We start from the raw sequence: 19,162 nt of genomic DNA on the forward strand, positions 1-19,162 counted from the left end.
CGCAGCAGCTGGAAGCCGGGCAGCCTACTCACAGAGGGAGTGCCGGGATACTGCCACTGTGACCGGGTTAGCGTCATTAGCTCCTCAATCATATCAGGGAGCGATCTCACATTTACAGTGATTACAAGAAGGAGAGATGGTGTGTAAGGTGTCCTTCTCGGGAGACATCACCCCCGTTTCTTCCCTCACTGGGGATGTAGGGTCTGTCTGCCGGTAGCGCAGCTGCAGGACGCAGCGCTAACAGCTGATCCCTAATGTAAACAAAGGAGCAATGCACCGAGTGTCCAAATACAGGTGAAAAAAGAGGAGACAGAAGAAGAGAAAAGTCAACATAACTAGCACAAAGCGGTAATGCATGATGGCAGAATCTGATTGCTAAGACATAAGTTAAAGCTTAAGAAAAGTAAAGAGGAAAATAAGAAAGAAGCTCAGAAATGAGCAGAGCTTGCTCTGCTCATTTCCTGTTAGCTGCCATAACAGGTAACACAGTTAAGGTTTCAGAAAAAGTATTCTGTCGTTTGTTTGCTCGATCATGCCTTAAACACATCAAAATGCATAGTGGGATTATAATACAAGTGAATACTGTGACAAGCACTGGTACTGAATAGGCAATCACTTAGCAGCAAGGTGAATCGGTGATGCATTAGTGTGGTCTGCACTTCCTCTTCTTTGATTGGGTGAAATGAGTTGAAAGTAATTGGATGAGGGAACCATGGGGAGTGCCCTGCATAATTTTATGTTTTAAACGCCGTTACAGCTGGCACAGAACGCCGTAAAAAACGCCGTTCAAAGATGCATAAAAACGGCGTTTTCTGCCGAGCGGCGTAAAAAACGGCGTTTCCGTCTGTCTTTGAACGCCGCTTTTTACGTCACTCGGATGGTGCGTTCAGGGCGCCAATCGAGTGACGTAAAAAGCGCCGTTTGTCGGAACAGAACGCCGTTTTTTTCGGCGTTTTGAATAATTAAACGGCGTTTTTTACGCCATTTCTTAGCCAAACGGGTTAGAAAAGTGGCGATTTTTGGCACTAATGGCTTGCCATACTCTGGGGTCGCGGGACGTGCCGGCGCGTCAAACTCACATGACCAATTTAAAAGGACACAGCTACAAGATGCAGCGAGTCAGAGTCTCCATTTCAACTTGGGTCGAAAGTGCGGACTTCAAACTATATACCAGTTTTTGAATTGTGTCGATGGGCCATTTAAAACCAGAGTTATGATAAAAAATACACGCGATGTTTTTTTCTGAACAAAACAGTGGTGTTTGCAGCGGGAAGAACGGTAAAAACGGCGTTTTCTACAGACATCGCTAGCATACACTCTCCGCTTGTGGGTGAAAAAGGAAAAAGAAAAAACACCCCTACCCTATTGGTGTTAGAGTTTACCATGTCAGCCAATCAAAAAAAATGATAAGGCAACATGTGGCACTTGGTTGTTTAGGGAGAAGGGGAAGTTTTTAGGGGTGACACCCGCGACGGAAAGCGGGCGAGCGAAAGAAAGAGAGAGAGAGCAAGTTTTCATATGTGAGACATTAGTGACGTTTAGCATGTTTGGAGGCTGTAGTTAGTTTGTTGTGTAGTTATTGTCTTGTATTATGTGTCAGTTAGACTGCTGAATTTCATATTTGCTCTAAAAAAGCCGTCAAAGGCAGATTCCAGTGTAAACACTGTCTCCACATGGAAAACTGGACTGGCGCACCTCCTGCTGTCAGACCTGCAGGGTTTAGGCCTGTGGTGTTCTCCTCTGTCTTATACTGAACACAAACTACATTTTTTGGACTGGCACAAATAATTTGTGTGCCTTCTTATTTGATGCAGAACACCTGATTGTTCTGTAAAAAGATTTGAATGGTTATATAAAAAACGCCTGAGGCCTTGGCTGCATTTTTAGGTAAATAGTACCATATAACTTTGTTGTTTGCAAAACTTTGCATAATTTTTAGAAATGTACAATTTCTATTTGCATTTCAAGTTAAGAAAATGATTCGTTAAACATGTTTGTGGGTTTTACAGTAAAAAATATTACTTTTTTCTACTCGGATTTTGAATTTTTTTGTCCGAATTTAGATCAACTGTGCTAATATAGTATACCAAAATTATAAAATAACTCAAATTTCAGATATTTGAGGTTGTGGTGAAAATAATGATACCAAACAAGGCAAGAAAAACATATTTTAAAGGTGAAATATAGAGGTAAAATCAAAAGTAGTCAAAAACGGCCAATTATACCCTGGACCCCAGAGGGTTAAATACTGATCCTGTGCATAGATTTACTGTACACATCTTTTAAATGTCCCCCATTACTTTTGAAAGTCTCACGCTATGCTACATCCAGATGAACAGAATCAACCTTTTGGGATTTACTTACCTGGATGACTGAGCAAGCATCAAGACAATTAATGACAATGTTTATCAAATGTAAAGCGTAAATTTGATCTTCTTTTGCTGCTGGTTCAGTGAATTTTGGACGGAGAGTGACAAAACCCACAGCATCAGAATCTTTCAGATGTTGGCTTTCAGCCCTGATGGCATGTCTGTGACGTGCACTTGTGGCAGGATAGTGCTAACATGTAAGTAAGCTAGAAGACTGGCAATCTTGCTGGGTATCCAGTTAGGGAAGCAATACATTAACAGGAGAATTCTGAGTAAAACCAAAGTTACTTTCCCTAGTAACTAGTTACTTTGAAAGTAGCAAGTAACTTTAAATAACTGAGTTACTTTTGATAGAGGTAACTAGTAATGTAACTAAGTTACTAATTTAAAGTAACTTACCCAACACTGATGACAACACAGGGGAGAGTAAAACTAAATGCAGTGAACAAGGAACACCAGACTCTTTTTTTTTTTTTTTTTGCCTGTCCCATTTGGTTCTTTAGCTGTCAGAATTGTTGTCTGAAGACCAACAAGGATACCCAATGGATTTATTTTGCCAAATGGATCACCATGGCATTGCCATATTGGTCCATTTGATCTACCTTTGTTTTTATTATTTATTTTATTTTATTTTCAGTTGTTACAGACGGGACAGACATGAGTGAGGGATAGGAAAGGGAGAAAGAAAGAGGAAGGAAAAGAAAAACAGAAGGGGAGAGCGACAGTGAGAAAGGGGGGGGAAAAAAATATCTCCGGGATCACCTGTTGAGAGAAAAAGAATAGAAAACAAGCAAAAAAAACAAAGCAACATACTAAACACAACGCCACTGCATTAATCTAGCTAAGTGTAAACAGCAGTAAATACTAAATATTGAATGTTGTTGTGCAGCACGCAGGACAGGACGCAGACAGTGCACAATGTGCTTTGAAGTAGCAGCCAAGAAAGGTGTGATTTAAGTCTACGAACAGTGAACACCTGTGTGCACACCTGTGTGGATCGGCGCGCTTGTATTCAAATGGTTTCCCCATGTAATGGTCTGCAAGAGGATGTAGAGAGCCATAGCCCTGTCCCCCAGGGCATGAAGCAGGCATGGAGGAGATCCAGGCCCCAGACATTCAGAGGCCCCAGAGTGCAAGAGCCCAAGGAGGACCACCGGAGGGGCATCCGTGCCACCTTCATGGGAAGGGCTGAGGATCCCCAGACGAGGGGTCACCCAGTAGCCACCGGGCAGAAGCTGGAGGGGGCTGCACCGGCGTGCCCGCCGGCTCCGCCGGCAGCCAGCTGTGCCAGAGTGAACCGAGCCGCAGGCCCAGAGGCCGCAGGCCCGAGGGCCCCCCGTGCCCCGGAAGAGGCCTGACCGAACAACAGGCGCCAGGCCCCGCAAAGTAGCCACCAGGAGTGAGCTGGTACATACCTGAGCGCCCAGCCCCACACACCAAGAACCACCAATGCACCGACCCCTGAGGGCATCAGTCACCGGCAGGGAGTGTGGTGAGGGGAGATAGGCCTCCACACTTTGGAGGGCCTGGGAGTTCCCAGAGAGGTGGAGTCTAAGACCCGACCTGACATATAGACACAGACAAACAGGCACATACAGACACAGACATGCACATACAGACACAGACATGCATTCCCACCCTCATGCACACATATACAAACACTCAGCACTCACCCAACGTAGGAATAAACGTAAATGGACATCTACACACAATCACACTCCCCAAACATACTCTATGCCCCGGGTCCAGGTATCCTCGCCCCCAGAGGGGGAAACGGCACCCAGACCCAAGAGATGTTACCCTTCCCTCCGGGGTGGAGGCAAGCAGACCGTCCCAGGCTCCGCAGCAGCAGGGAGGCCAATCGGACAGCCAGCATCTCCTCCCAGCCCCCCCGCCCCGATGGCTAGTAGAGAACGGGGGGGTGTTAAGACCCCATACCTCCCTCCTCCCGCTCAAGTGTAGTGTTGCTGCGTGTTGCTCTAAAGTGCATTTAAAACAAGGGAGAGCATGGTGCTGCTGCCAGAGAGCAGCAGGTGTTAGCACGGCCCCTCCCGAGAACCCTCAATGTCTACATGGATTTAAAATTGAGAGGTGGGAACCAGCGCCAGAGGTAGGTTTGAATACACAGACCATCTACTGGACGCCGTTAACGTACCCACCCTCAAGGCCCTATATATATATGTGTGTGTTATGAGAGTGTAAGTAATGTGGATGTCTAAGTTGTGAGATAAAATTGAGGCACAGGTGGCCAGAAGAGGACAGGGGGGAATGTCTCCCCTGCACCCTGGTGACACACCCGCACCCCAAGGCCCTACCTGTGTGGGTGGGTGTGGTGGAGCGGGAAGAGGGAGGTAGCCAGGGATGGGGAGGAAAAGAAGGGAGGGGAGGATGCCCCTCCCTAGGGCCAGCTCCCCCGCTGAACCCAGTAGGCACCCCCGTCCTCTGGTATCCACCAAGGCAAGGGAGCCCAGGCCCATCCAGACCGGGGCCTACGGCAGCAGCGCCGCCAAGCCCCACAGGACCCGGGCCAGCCCACCCTACCCCACCACAGAGGAAACTGTACCCACCCCAACATTCAATCATCTCCCAGACTACACAAGACAACAGACACCCAGGTTAAGTTTATTCTCCACCTCTCCTATGTCTCTCCCCCACCTGCAGAGTGGACTCCTGCAAGGATGGAACAACCTCCCTGCCAGTTGAAGAGCCCCCCAGTTAGACCGATGCACAAGAGGCCCCCTGCGCCAAGGCTGAGCCCCCGTGCACCCACCCGCCCACAACCTCGGCGACACACCGACGAGGACCGAAATCCCCAAGGCCCAGCCAGAGCCCCAGCACGGAGGCGAAGCACCCCCGAACCCCAAACCCCCACGCCTGCCCGGATCTACTCAGGGGCAGCCAGGCCACCAGGCCAGTAACCTACGTCCGCCAGCACAGACCATCCTCCAGCCCCGCTGCACGCAGCCACGAGGAGAACAACCTCTAAGAGCGACCAGAGCCACTAACCAGGTTATGAACACAACCCCCGGGTTAAGCCCTCGAGGGATAACGTCTCTAGGGGTCCTCCAGGTGCCCCAGGGCAGCTGTGGCTACAACGTAGCTTGCCATCGCCAGTGTGTGAATGTGTGTGTGAATGGGTGAATGACTGAATGTAGTGTAAAGCGCGTTGGGGTCCTTAGGGACTGAGTAAAGCGCTATACAAATGCAGGCCATTTACCATTTACCATTTATCTGGGCTTCTCTGTTAAGGCGGGGTCGACATGACATCGATAATTTGTTGTGCTTGGGTTGGCGATGCAGCACTGTGTCACCCAGACTTAGTGAGTGTGGTCTGGCACGACGGGTTGCATCTGCGATCACCTTCATCTTGATCTATGCACTATCATCCCTTGCTCTCACTTCAGCATCTGAACACTTCCGTGGAGTGATGTTAAAGAAAGGGAGCTTGGTGTATAGCTGGCATTGGAGCAGTATTTCAGCTGTACTAACGAAGAAAGATGTTCAGTTGCTGTTTCCATGATGTGCCCTGGGTCTCGGCAACTCTCAGTGCTTTGCCTAGGGTTCTCATAAATCTCTCAGCAATGGCATTCGCCTGAGGCCAACAAGGTGTAATTTTGCAATGATGAAATCCTAGGTAGTCTGCAAACTGTGAGAAAGCCTCACTGTTGAAAGGAGGACCATTGTCAGTTTTACTGTCCTTGGGATTCCAAACATGGAGAACACTTTGTCAATGACTGGGATAACAGAAGATTCTGATGTTGAGCGTACACTTTCAATGACTGGATAGCGAGAATACTCCTCTGTGATAACGAGCAGGTATTCCCCCATAGGGAGCGGTCCATAAAAATCTGCACTGACACTGTGCCAGGATGTTTCGGGTAATGGTGACATCTGCAGAGGGTCGGTGTGTGTAACAAGTGTGCTAGCTTGGCATGGCAGACAGTTTTGAACTGCAGATTCTGCTTTCCGATCGATCTCTGGGAACCATACTTTGGTACATAGTAGCCCTTTGGTCTTGACGATACCCTGGTGCCCTTCGTGTGCCAGTTGTAATGCTTTTTCTTGTAGGACCGTTGGAATAACTATCCTTGTACCTCTGAGTATGAAGTCAGATGAGTCAGCTATTGTTAGTTCACTTTGAACACGTTTGAATGATTTCAAAATGTCAGCATGCTGGGATTTATCTGTTAGATGCCACGTGTTGTTCCTGATGTGACCGATGACTTCCTGCAGAACCTGGTCTTTCAGAGTCTCTGTTTTTATCTCCTGAAGTGTCATGACTTTTGGGGTGGAGTGATAAGAGAAGAAATTAACATACTCTTCTGCAACCTTACATGCACGAGCACTTTCATTCTCCTGTGTTGGCACTGGATTATCAGCACCTTTTCTGTATTCCACTCTGAAGTTGTATGGCTGAAGTCTCACTGCAGCTGTGATGATGTACAGCTTTGGATAATTTGTGTTTTAATCTCTGCAGTCATAACTGCAAACTCACAGTTTTTGGCTAAAATCCTAAGCCTGGTGTGATAGTTGTCCAACGTTTCACCTGACTCCTGCTCCACTTTCCTGAACAGATAAATCTGATACTGCACATTTTTCTTAGGTGCAAAGAAGGCTGACAGTTTCTGTTTTGTATCTGCGTATTTGTCGCCATCTGTTGCTAACGTGTTGTAAACATTAGCAACAAACATTAATGATGACACGTTCAGTATTTCTAAGTTCCATTCTTTAATTCTCAGGCTTGCAGTGGAAACACAGTCTGCAGCGCTAACTTGTTCATGTAACGTTTTTAGTTCTCTCTCTTTTCTATATTCTCCTTCCGCCATACATTCGACCTTTCAAAATAAAATCTCTATAAACATCACAGTTGGCTCCACAGTACTCAGACTTTTTGTCAGCCTGGCTACAGTGCTGAAGACAAACCTAGGGTTGTTCTTATTTTCTTCAATCAGTGATGAATAGTAAGATGTTCTGGCTTTGCAGAGGGCTTTCTTATAAAGCAACAAACTATTTCTCCAGGCTAAAGGGTGATCTACTAAATTTGTGACACGCCATTTCCTCTCCAGCTTATGAGTTATCTGCTTTAGGCTACATGCTACAATGCTTTTGCTGTGTAGTTAAATTGTCTCGTTCCAGCGGTGGGCCTGTGCTAGACAGACCCAACAGAAGTCACGCAACTGGAGTTGTATTTTGGACAGAGATGGGCAGTAACGCAAGTAACGCATTACTGTAATCTGATTACTTTTTTCAGGTAACGAGTAAAGTAAGGGATTACTATTGCAAAAACGGTAATTAGATTACCGTTACTTTCCCGTAGGAACGCTGCGTTACTGCGTTACTAAAACCGTGATTTTTTTGCGAGAATGTCTCATGACAGTGACGTAAGCGAGTGCGACGTTCGTGACAACAGCTGTGTGCAGATCAACAGTGGATCATATATCGAGTGCGGGAGAGAGTATGAGCGTGCAGCGTTTAAAGCTTGGAAGTACTGACCTTATTTTGAGTTTGACTCCATAAAAAGTGACAAAAACATTAGTGTCTGTTGTGCGTGGGAAGAAAACTTCTTTTTACAGCGAAAAAAACCCCTAAACTTCCAAGCAAGCACCGGGAGTGCGCTACCACTTAATGGGAAACTCACAGAGAAACTCGTGGATTCTTCAACTGACCGCTGCGGCATACCTGCACCAGGGCAAACCTCTGCCTATGCCACTCCTGCTTTACAGGTGAAAATAGAGCAAAAGGACCGCTAGTCTTTGATGTTATTTATTTTCTGCTGTGTTTTACTTGTATCTATTTGAAAGACTGAGTGTAAACACACAAAAATATATATATTTTATGTGCTGGAATGTGCAGAAAATAAGTTTAAATGTTAAACAAATTTCTTCCAGTCAGAGAATGTTGCATATAATTAAATCTTTGCTTGATGCATAAAGTTAAGAGGTTAAAACTAATAAAACAAGTTTTAAAATGAGACTTTTCCATTTGATTACATTTTGTATGATGGATTATGCAGAAAAAGTAGAATTGGGCTGAAAGATCTATCGCTTTATCATCTATTTAGGTTGTAAATCGTGTTTTTAAAAAGTAACTAAGTAACTAAGTAATTAATTACTTTTGAAAATAAGTAATCAGTAAAGTAACGGGATTACTTTTTTGGGGAAGTAATCGGTAATTAGTTACTGATGACTTTTTTCAAGTAACTTGACCAACACTGATTTTGAATAGTTTATTCATGCAAGGAGGAATTCAGTCAGCACAAGACAATGATTGTGATGTGCTGAGAAATTTATTTTCATGTAAAACACTTGAACATTTCAAAATAAAAACAAAACAGGAAAACTAGAAGTTAGGGCTATGGAACAGGAAACCAGGAGTTACAGGGGAACATGGAGCACAGGAAAACCCCACATGTATGAGGGTACGATGCGACAACAAGCAGGGAATGGCAATGGACTAAAACACACAAGGTGGTAATTAGGAAATGGGAGACACAGGATGACTTAGACAGGTGATTTGGGACCAGGGAGAGCAGAAAGACACAGACTAGACACTAAACAGAGGGAGCACAGAAACCAAAACCTAAGAACTAGCAAATCTTAACAGGAATTAAACCAAAACATATGACACTCACAGAAAACTGTGAACACACCCATTGCGTGTGTGAGTCCATCTTACAATGGAGAAACTATTGCCATAAAACTTGAATACAAATCAAAACCCACACCAACACTAAAAAACATTTGAAAGTTTGACCACAGAAAAATGATTTTGAATCTTGAGAGACTCCTTTCATCCAGAACGTGTTCACGTCCTGGGTTAGGATATGGGCAGAAAGCATTTCTGCAAACCCCTCACACTCTGGACACAAACTCTTTAAACTGCAGCCTTCAGACAGGTGCTACAGAGCGCTGTTTACAAAAACTACACACTAAAGAGAAAGTTTCTTCCCCCCAGGCTGTCACACTGATGAACATAATCAAATAACCCACTGTTTTATTGTTCTGGTCATATGCAAATTGCATTACTTATTTTTACACTTAGTTTGTATAAGAATTTCTGTCCTTGGGCTAATGATACAGGACAAACAAAAGAAGACTTTTGAACAGTTTTTGCACAAAGGACATCACCAACATGAATACTGCTATGAAGTCACCTAATCAATGATTTGAGAACAACATTTATTGTATGTTGAAAGCATATGTTGGCACCTTGAAACTGCTGTATGAGAGACAACTGTTCTTATTGACTTTATTCATTTTTATTTTTTACTCTTCTATTGTATTACTTTTAATTTTATACTTATAAGGAGAGATAGCGTTTCCATCCTGAATGTTCACATTGAACAGAATGGAAGGAATAATTTTACATTCCCAAAGCATCAATTACAAAAGGGCAGAACAATGAGGTTTCAGAACTCTCCCTCCCTTGAGGATGAAGCAAAATAATAAAAACCTGCCACAGGCCTGTAGGAATAACTGTATGCATCTTGGTAATGAATGCTCTCCAAGATATGTTTTAAGTTCAGAGATGAAAAGCAGAAAAACACCTGTTGCATGTTGGAATAATTCTAGAAGTTTTCTATTCAATAGTTGTTATGCAATTTGTTTTATGAGCAAATGTTTTGTCTTTTAAAACAATAATGGATAAAGAGTTAAATGTTACCTTTCTAACTCTGGACTGGTACATGGAAATTAACAACTACAGATATATTTTATTTTTTACTATGTTTACATTATATATTCTAATAATCTGTACTAATTCTACTATTGTGTATTTAATTTTTACTCACAAAAACCTCCATGAGCCTATGTACATTTTCATTGCAGCCTTGCTACTTAACTCTGTTCTTTACAGCACAACTATTTACCCAAAACTTCTGATTGACTTTTTATCTGAAAAACAAGTCACAACATATTCAGCCTGTCTCTTTCAGTTTTTTATGTTTTACACTCTAGGTGGTTCAGAGTTACCTCTCTTGGCTGCCATGGCCTATGACAGATATGTGGCTATATGTAAACCTCTGGAATATCAAACTATCATGACAAAAACTACTGTGAGTATTTTCCTTGTTGTGGCTTGGCTTGTACCTGCTTGTCATGTTGCTGTCCAAGCAATAGCGAGTGCTGAAGCTAAACTGTGTGACTCTAATATAAAAGGAATATTTTGTAATAATGCAGTTTACACTCTTCAGTGTCAAAGATCAAGATTAATTACTGTCTTTGGTATGGTTAGTTTACTAGATCTTGTAATACTTCCTATGCTCTTCATAGTTTTCACATACACAATAATATTTATTGTTTCTTATCAAAGTTGCAAAGAAATTAGGAAGAAAGCTGCAGAGACTTGTTTACCCCATCTCTTAGTTTTAATCAGTGCCTCTGTGTTTTTTATGTATGATATAAGCATAGCTCGGGTGGAACTAGATTTTCCAAAAACTGCACGCATAATAATGACATTACAAATAGTGCTCTATCACCCTTTATTTAATCCATTTGTATATGGGCTCAAAATGAAGGAAATTTCAAAACATCTAAAAAAGCTGCTTTGTCAGGGCAAAATCATTGTGGAATCATCTGTGGAAAAAAATATAAAATAAAATAAAAAATCGCTTGACATCAGTATTATTTATTTTGCTGTTTAAATATTACTAGTAATATTAAAATGGATAGTACTGATAATTCATAACATAAAAGTGGAACTGTTCCTACAGGTACCTTAGTAAGAGGAATTAGTCTTTTCATGTTGATATAATAACCTCTTTTACTGTTGATTAATGTTCTCATAGCTCTCTTCTACACCTGTCAATTTACATTTTTCTTGATTTTATTTTTTAAGTGTCCACTTGTTAAGCTCAGTAAGAGAATAGAGTGTGAGAATTATAGTTTCAGACCTGAAAAGTTCTAATAACATGAAAACTAAGAGGAATTAATAAAAAAGTTATACAAATGCACTGTTCTTTATATAGACACCAACTGTGATTTAGGTACAGCTAACTGAAAAAAAATCAACTGAAATTCGACATTAATATTGTCGAATTTCTTTAATTTATTAATTCAAGAAATAAATTTATAAAGAATGAATAATGATAAAGCACAGAAATGTAGAAATTTTAATTAGCTTTACATTAGATGTATTTTGTTAATTTTGCTATCATTTATTTGGATTTAATTAGAGCTCCCTGTACCTGGGTGGTTTTCATTGTTACATTGACTATTTATCCTGTCTCTTTCCCTGGTTCATTTATTACTCTATATGTGACATGATATCTGAGTGGCATGTATATAAACATAGCATAAGTAGGAAGGAAATGTGTGTTTTGTCGGTTTTGCTTTTTGGCAATGAATCTTGTACTGCTGGAAACCCTGTTTAGTTACCTGCACATAATGTCACATTTGTAAGGAAAACAAATTTGCTGGTTAAGCAGCACAGTCAAGTATGTGGGTTGTGTTCAGAGACTGGTAATCTGGCATACTGGGCATTAGCCCAGTGGATCGACCGGTCGGTATAATTATTTATCTTTGTCAATACAATTATACAGGCCGGCCTGAAGGGCTGCTGCTCACCATCACAGCAACCCATTGTTCATTTTCATTACTGACACTGGATTCCCCAATCAAATCTCAGTCGGCCCTTTCTTCCTTGTGTTCTCATGCACCTTGTAGAACAGAGTTTAGTGTGGAAGAAGTGTTTGATAAAGATGGACAAACAAAAGTGAAACAGTTGAGGTGAAAAAGTACAGAGGAAAAGGTCGGCATCTGTTGTTTATATGTGCTATAGGCTGGTTAGAAAATGTTAAGCAGAGTGGTGTGGTGTGGAACACATCAGACATTACTCTTAACTGAGTAATGTCTGATGTGTTCAGCAACTTCCAAAATGCCCCCCTATCCATTTCCTGCCAGCTTTATATACTCTGAGACCACACCTTCTCAATTCAAACTGGCCTATAAACAAACTGCAATCAAGTCGGGCTTCCTCTTTACAAGAAAAACAAGATAGCTACTACAGAGGTAACTTGCAAACATATTGCTGCATTAGTGCTTCCCAACATTACTCACTACCCTGCCTTCTGGTTGACACATATCTGGCAAATGGAAAGATAGTCAGCAATAAGATTCTTGGACAATAAGATTCTTGGAAAATGCTGGATGGTGAACTGGTAAGGCTGGAGCACTAGGCACCAGCGCAGTATCCTTGGAGTGCATCCATACCAGGGATCTGTGATCCGTCTGAAGCATAAATTCTCTTCCAAGGAGGTAATATTTCAAAGAGTCAGTAGGCCATTTAATTGCCAGTCTTTCTTTTTCTACTGCAGAGTAGCTTTTTCTCCCTGTCAAACAGCTTCTTACTTAAGAAAAGTGCAAGTTTTTTTTAAACCAGCTTCTCTCTGATCCAGGGCTTTGCAAAACAGGTGCTTCAGAAAACTCTGTTTAAAGATTGGAAGGCATGTTCACAGCCATCATTCCACATCACTTAGAGGTGTTTTTTCTCATTAATTCTATAAGAGGGGCTGCCAAGGTTGAGAGATGGAGAATAAAACTTGGATACCATCCAACCAAGCCTGTCACGGCTGCGGGGCAGACGTGTGATGAGTGAGAGACAAGATCCAGAGGCAGGCACTGGCTTGGAAGTGAGCGAACTTTTATTATCACACTGGTGGCACAATCAGAAACACGGCGAACAGAAACAAAACCTAAAGGTGACCTAGACTGGGAGTAACTAACAAAATGAACCCGAATGGAAGACTCTGGGAGAAACACGCAGGGAAGAAACACAGACTAGCAACGAACATGAGTGAACACCCACTATAAATACACTGAAGGGAACGAGGAAACTACACACAAGACGAGACAGGGGAAACGCAAACTGAACACATTGGCATAAGACACAGACTCAGAGACGTGGGCTTTACACAGAGTCCTGACTAGAGGGGATACACAGGTAGGGATGACACAGAACAAAGGGAGCACAGAATTAACACTGGGAGGTCGAATAAGAAAACCTAAAAATCAGAACTCGGGAAGTACCACGAAACTAGGGAGCTAGAAACACTGGGACAGAAACCCAAAACACAAACAGTCACAAACCATGATGAAATCAAAAGTAAAAGTACAAAAACAAAAACACTGGGTCACCGACCCAGGACCGTAACAAAGCCCAGAAATGACCTCACTTGCTTCTTGTTTTCTCAGTCTGGGGATTGTTTGTATAGCTTTTATTTTTTTAATTTGCGGCTTTATTTGTCCATAGCCAACAATGTATCCTAGATCTTTCACTTCTTCTTGTGCCCAGGCACACTTGCTCACATTCAAACCAGCCTTCTGGATCTTTACCATCACAACCTTTAGATGCTGCAGGTTTTCCTCCCAAGATTCACTGTAAATTGCCACATCATCCAGGTAGGCAGCTGCAAACTTGGAACAACCATTAAGGGTAATGTCCATCAACCTTCGAAAAGTTGCAGGTGCCCCAGTGAAGACCAAAATGCAAAACGGTGTACTGAAAAAAACCTATTCCTGGAATCTGAAAAGCTGTGTATTCTTTACAGGATAAAGGCACTTGCCAGTAACCCTTACACTAATCTAAGGAGATGTATTTAGTAGGGGTGCAACAATACTCTTATTGAACCATTCGATACAGTGCTTTCGGTTCGGTACGCATATGTATCGAACAATACAAATTTTAAAATTTATTTTATCAACTTTTCTTCTGACGATGCTGTCTGTGTTGAGCGTTCAGTGGATCTGCGCTCGACAGTGCAGCCTAGGCGGTGTAGTCGAACACAGATTCACTGAGCGCAGGGCAAGCTAGCGAGACAGAAGTTAAGCTCACGTTGCAACATGGCAAATTGAACCTCCCCCACCCTCATTCAGATCTGGCGTTTGGAACTATTTTGGTTTTCATGTGACGTATGACCCTGAAGGTAAGCGCGTCATGGACTAAAGTAAAACATTATGTTGGATGTGCCACGCAATGCTCAATTACATTGGTGGGAACTAGTGCGTTAGCGCAGTAGCTCGTTAACGGAGATTTGCCGTGTTGTGGCGTTAACGTCATTTAAATGAGATTAACGCTCACAGCACTAGTGGGAACACAACGAATATGACTGCACATTTACCCCGACATCATCCTAGTGCAAAGACAAGTGGAAGCAGACAAAAACAACAAGCACGCATGCTACAAACTTTACCCAAGTCATTTAGACAGCCGTTAGCACATGATTCTCCTTATGGGGACCTGATATGTTTAATATGCTGCTGAGAATATAGCCCAGAAGAAGGGTATAGTATAGCTTTTATTTTGGAAAGAGACATTTCTCTGTAATAAACTCTCCTTTCCAAAGATGACTGATTTCTCAATTAGATAGATTTTTTTTTATTATTACTTTGTTGTTTCAGCAAGATTAAATTTAAAAACTGTACTTTTGAGTTAAAATATATATTTATAATTTTAATAAATGACAAATTAAAAAGGCATGAACATTTTGTTTTGTATCGAAAAAATATCGAACCGTGACACCAAAGTATTGAACCGAACGGAACCGTGAATTTTGTGTATCGTTGCACCCCAGTATTTAGACTTTCCTCAAGAGTTGGGAGTTCGCCTTGTAATCGGAAGGTTGCCGGTTTGAGCCCCGGCTTGGACAGTCTCGGTCGTTGTGTCCTTGGGCAAGACACTTCACCCGTTGCCTACTGGTGGTGGTCAGAGGGCCCGGTGGCGCCAGTGTCCAGCAGCCTCGCCTCTGTCAGTGCGCCCCAGGGCAGCTGTGGCTACAATGTAGCTTGCCATCACCAGTGTGTGAATGTGTGTGTGAATGGGTGGATGACTGGATATGTAAAGCGCTTTGGGGTCCTTAGGGACTAGTAAAGCGCTATAAAAACACAGGCCATTTACCATACAGGCCATTCCTAGTCTTTCCAGAGGCTCAACGATGCGTGGCATTGGATAAGAATTAAAACAGGAAATACTTTTTAGCTTTCTTAAGTCGAACTACCACAATCGAAGTTGTGGGGAGTTTTTCTTTGGAACAAGTACAATGGGATTTGACCACTCACTCCTTGATGGCTCAATCGCTCCAGCATCATCTGAACTTCCTTTTTTCAACAGTCCCACTATCTGGTATCCTGTAAGGCTTAAGACGAACAGGGATCGTGTCTTTAAAGATGATGTTGTGAGTTATGACATCAGTTTGCCGCAGTGTATCTAAAAACAAAGATTGAAAAGATTGCCTCACCTCATTCAACTTATGCCATTGATCTTCAGTCACGTGCTCAAGAGGGTCTAGAATTTGCCAGGTCTCTGAATGGACTCATCTCAATGATGGGGTATGTGGCAGGGCGTGTTCTGCGATGTCGCTGCAGGTTTGGTGGTGGTGGCGTGTATGGCTTGCAGCAGGAGAGCTGCAGCCGTTGAATGTACTGTTACAGCAACTGTGTGATTATTGCAAGAATAACTGATGCTGCGAAGCATGAAAATACCATCGGGTCTGCCTAGGTGGTGATCTTTTTTTCTTTTTTTTTAAATCTTAAGTGCACGCAAACCAGTAAGCAAATTAAAACAAATACTGTTGATAAACTATAATGCAAAAATTACAATTAAAATTCTCAACAACAAAAACAACTGGTAAAAATATAATTAATATGTAAACAACTTAACAACCCCCAAAGTATCTAAGTCACATGACGTGACAGCGCAACACCGAAACATAAGAGTGGGGGAGAGGGAGCAAAGTGTGCCTGCTCTTCGCTGACACAGGAGCGGTGAGTCCAGCGACCTTGCTGTTTCGTCTTTGCCGAAAGCACAGCATAGTAAACAAGCAGAACTCAAAGTAAAGAATCGATCTTACCAGGCTAGTATCGATCCAATACTAATGCCGACTTGTGTCTGGGTGATGAAGGTACTATCGACATTTGGATCGATCTGCCCACCACTAACCTTAAATACTGATCCTATGCATAGATTTACTGTACACATCTTTTAAATGTCCCCCATTACTTTTGAAAGTCTCACGCTATATTACATCCAGATGAACAGAATCAACCTTTTGGGATTTACTTACCTGGATGACTGAGCAAGCATCAAGACAATTAATGACGATGTTTATCAAATGTAAAGCGTAAATTTGATCTTCTTTTGCTGCTGGTTCAGTGAATTTTGGACGGAGAGTGACAAAACCCACAGCATCAGAATCTTTCAGATGTTGGCATGTCTGTGACGTGCCGTCCAGTGAACGATCCGCACTTTGTGATACATTTTTGTGCAAAATCAGTTTACCTGACCTCGTCTCCATCTCCATTTGCACTGGAAAATATGTTCTGAGGATTATACGTATTTAGTAAGAATAAGTATAAATATACTAGCTTCTGACGTAATCAAAGAGAATAGCTCCTTGTCAAAATAAGGTAGAAAAAGAGTAAACTCAAGTCACTGTTAAACCGGACTCAAACAATATATTCTTCCTAGACTACTGTAAGTTCAGTGTTGAAATAAAACATGAAGTATGGGAAACAATTCAGTTCACACTGAACAGAAAGGACATATTAACTGTACATTCCTAAAGCCTTAATTGGGACCAAGATGGCGGCGCGTGAACAACGCGAGGCTCAATGTCTCTCCAGAATCTGCTATTTAGCGGTTTTTTATCTACTTTTAACCGGATTATTCATCCAGAATTGCTGTGCGTTGCTGACCTACAGCAGACAAGCGCTTCTGGACATCTGGACTCATAACTCCAACAGTTTTATCGCCAATCTCCGACTCATCCCGGAGATCTCCAGAACACCGGAGGCTGCCCCCGGCCAGGCGGAAGTGCACGCAGACGGCGCCGAGAACGTAAACAAAGGTAAGGTAGGTGCGGAGGGCTACGGGCTAAGCTAAAGCTAACACCAAACCGGTTGCCTTTACCCAGTATTTTCCTTGCCAATGTCCATTCTCTGGCAAACAAAATGGGTGAGATACGGCTCTCGATCACTAACAACAGACGGATTATGGACTCAAATGTCATGTTTTCCACCGAAACATGGTTGAACAACAGCTGCTCGGACAATACTTTCGAGTTAGCAGGATGCTACACACACCGAGCCGACAGGCTAGCAGATGACTCCGGCAAGACCAGAGGTGGAGGTTTGTGCATTTATATTAACAACGCTTGGTGCATGAACTCCACTACTACTGAGAATCACTGCTCACCTAATTTTTAATGGTCAAATGCAGACCTTATTATCTCCCCAGAGAACTCACTTCTATCATACTCACTGCAGTGTATATCCCCCCTGACGCTAATGCTAGGTTGGCCATGAAAGAACTTTCTGCAGCCATTAACAAACACCAGAATAAACACCCCGAGGCTGCTTTTATTGTTGCTGGCGACTTCAACCACACCAACTTAAAGACAGTCCTCCCCAGATTCCACCAACATGTCTCCTGCCACACCAGAGGAGACAAGACTTTAAACCATGTTTATTCCAACTTGGCTGGAGCTTACAAAGCAACACCCCTCCCCCACATTGGACAATCGGACCATCTCTCCCTGTTCCTCATACCTCTGTATTCACCACTCATCCAACGTGTGAAACCTGCTGTGAGGACAATTAAAGTGTGGCCAGAGGGGACAGACGCAGTGCTCCAGGACAGATTTAAAAACACAGACTGGAATATGTTCACCCACACAGACCTGGACCAGTATGCCTCATCTGTACTGGATTACATCTCCAAAACCACAGACAGCGTCACCACCCAGAAACGGATCACCATGTACCCCAACTAGAGATGGACCGATCCGATATTACGTATCGGTATCGGTCCGATACTGACCCAAATTACTGGATCGGATATCGGCGAGAAATAAAAAATGTAATCCGATCCATTAAATATCAAAAAAGCACCTCACAAAGCTTGCTACACGGCGTAACTCGGCTCATAACCGTAGCACGTCTCAGCAGTATGCGTCACGTGATAGAGCCGCTGTGTGTATTTGTAGCCTTGCTAGCAAACCAGCATTTCATCTCCGAGGAAGTTTTCCCAGAGAGAAGTAAAGCAAGTGTGTAAGTTCATCTCTGAATGTTTGTAAAGCATTCCCACCTTAAGCTTAACAACCGATATATGGAGCGACTGTCTCTCTCTCTCTCTCTCTCTCCTGCTGCTACTTCAATCGTGAAACTGCTTAATGATCAGCTGATCGGCTTTTCTGTCGAGAGTCCGTCTCTCTTCTTAGTTTTTGGCCCACTTCTCACCAGAAAGAGGAAACCAGCGGCTGAACAACAGCAGCACGTTTAAGCTTGATAATCTGTTGTTAGAATTTATTTAATATTACTTTCTACACCAGGATCCTTTTCTACGTAGCTGACCGCTGGTAACTGTGCAGGGGCGGATCTAGCAAAGTTTAGCCAGGGGGGCCGATAGGGCATGAACAGGGAAAAGGGGGCACAAAGACATACTTTTCTTTCTTGTTCTCATTTAAAATATCTAGCTTTTAATAAATAATTATCTGACTCTTACACCCAAAGTTTTAATCTGATGTAAAATATATAGAAGTCCATTACTGTATATAGTAACTGTTAAGTCTAATATACCCTAGTAAGCTATAGTACTTTTTCCTTTGGGAAGATACCATCTGTGCAGTCTGCAATTCTGTTGAAGAAAGATGTTGAATCTATTTAATTATTCTTGAAAAATAATTTCTTTCTGTGCATTTTTCCCCCTGCATCAAATTAAATTTGATTACATCGATTAAGCATCATGAGGTGGAGGGTGGGGGGTGGTTCCCTATTTTTTTTTTTGCTGGGAGTTTGCAACCC

General features: G+C 42.7%; 1 protein-coding gene across 1 annotated transcript; it reads left to right on the top strand.

The window, feature by feature from the left end:
- Positions 1-9,996: 9,996 nt before the first annotated feature.
- On the top strand, positions 9,997-10,965 carry LOC148098167 (olfactory receptor 13C2-like). Its single transcript, XM_087853081.1, has one exon. The coding sequence runs from the start codon at positions 10,009-10,011 to the stop codon at positions 10,963-10,965; it is 957 nt and encodes a 318-aa protein (XP_087709207.1). The 5' UTR covers positions 9,997-10,008.
- Positions 10,966-19,162: the final 8,197 nt, after the last annotated feature.

Source organism: Neolamprologus brichardi, chromosome 16 (genome assembly GCF_056152115.1).
Source record: "Neolamprologus brichardi isolate AB-2024 chromosome 16, ASM5615211v1, whole genome shotgun sequence".
In the NCBI taxonomy this organism is placed as follows: Eukaryota; Metazoa; Chordata; class Actinopteri; order Cichliformes; family Cichlidae; genus Neolamprologus; species Neolamprologus brichardi.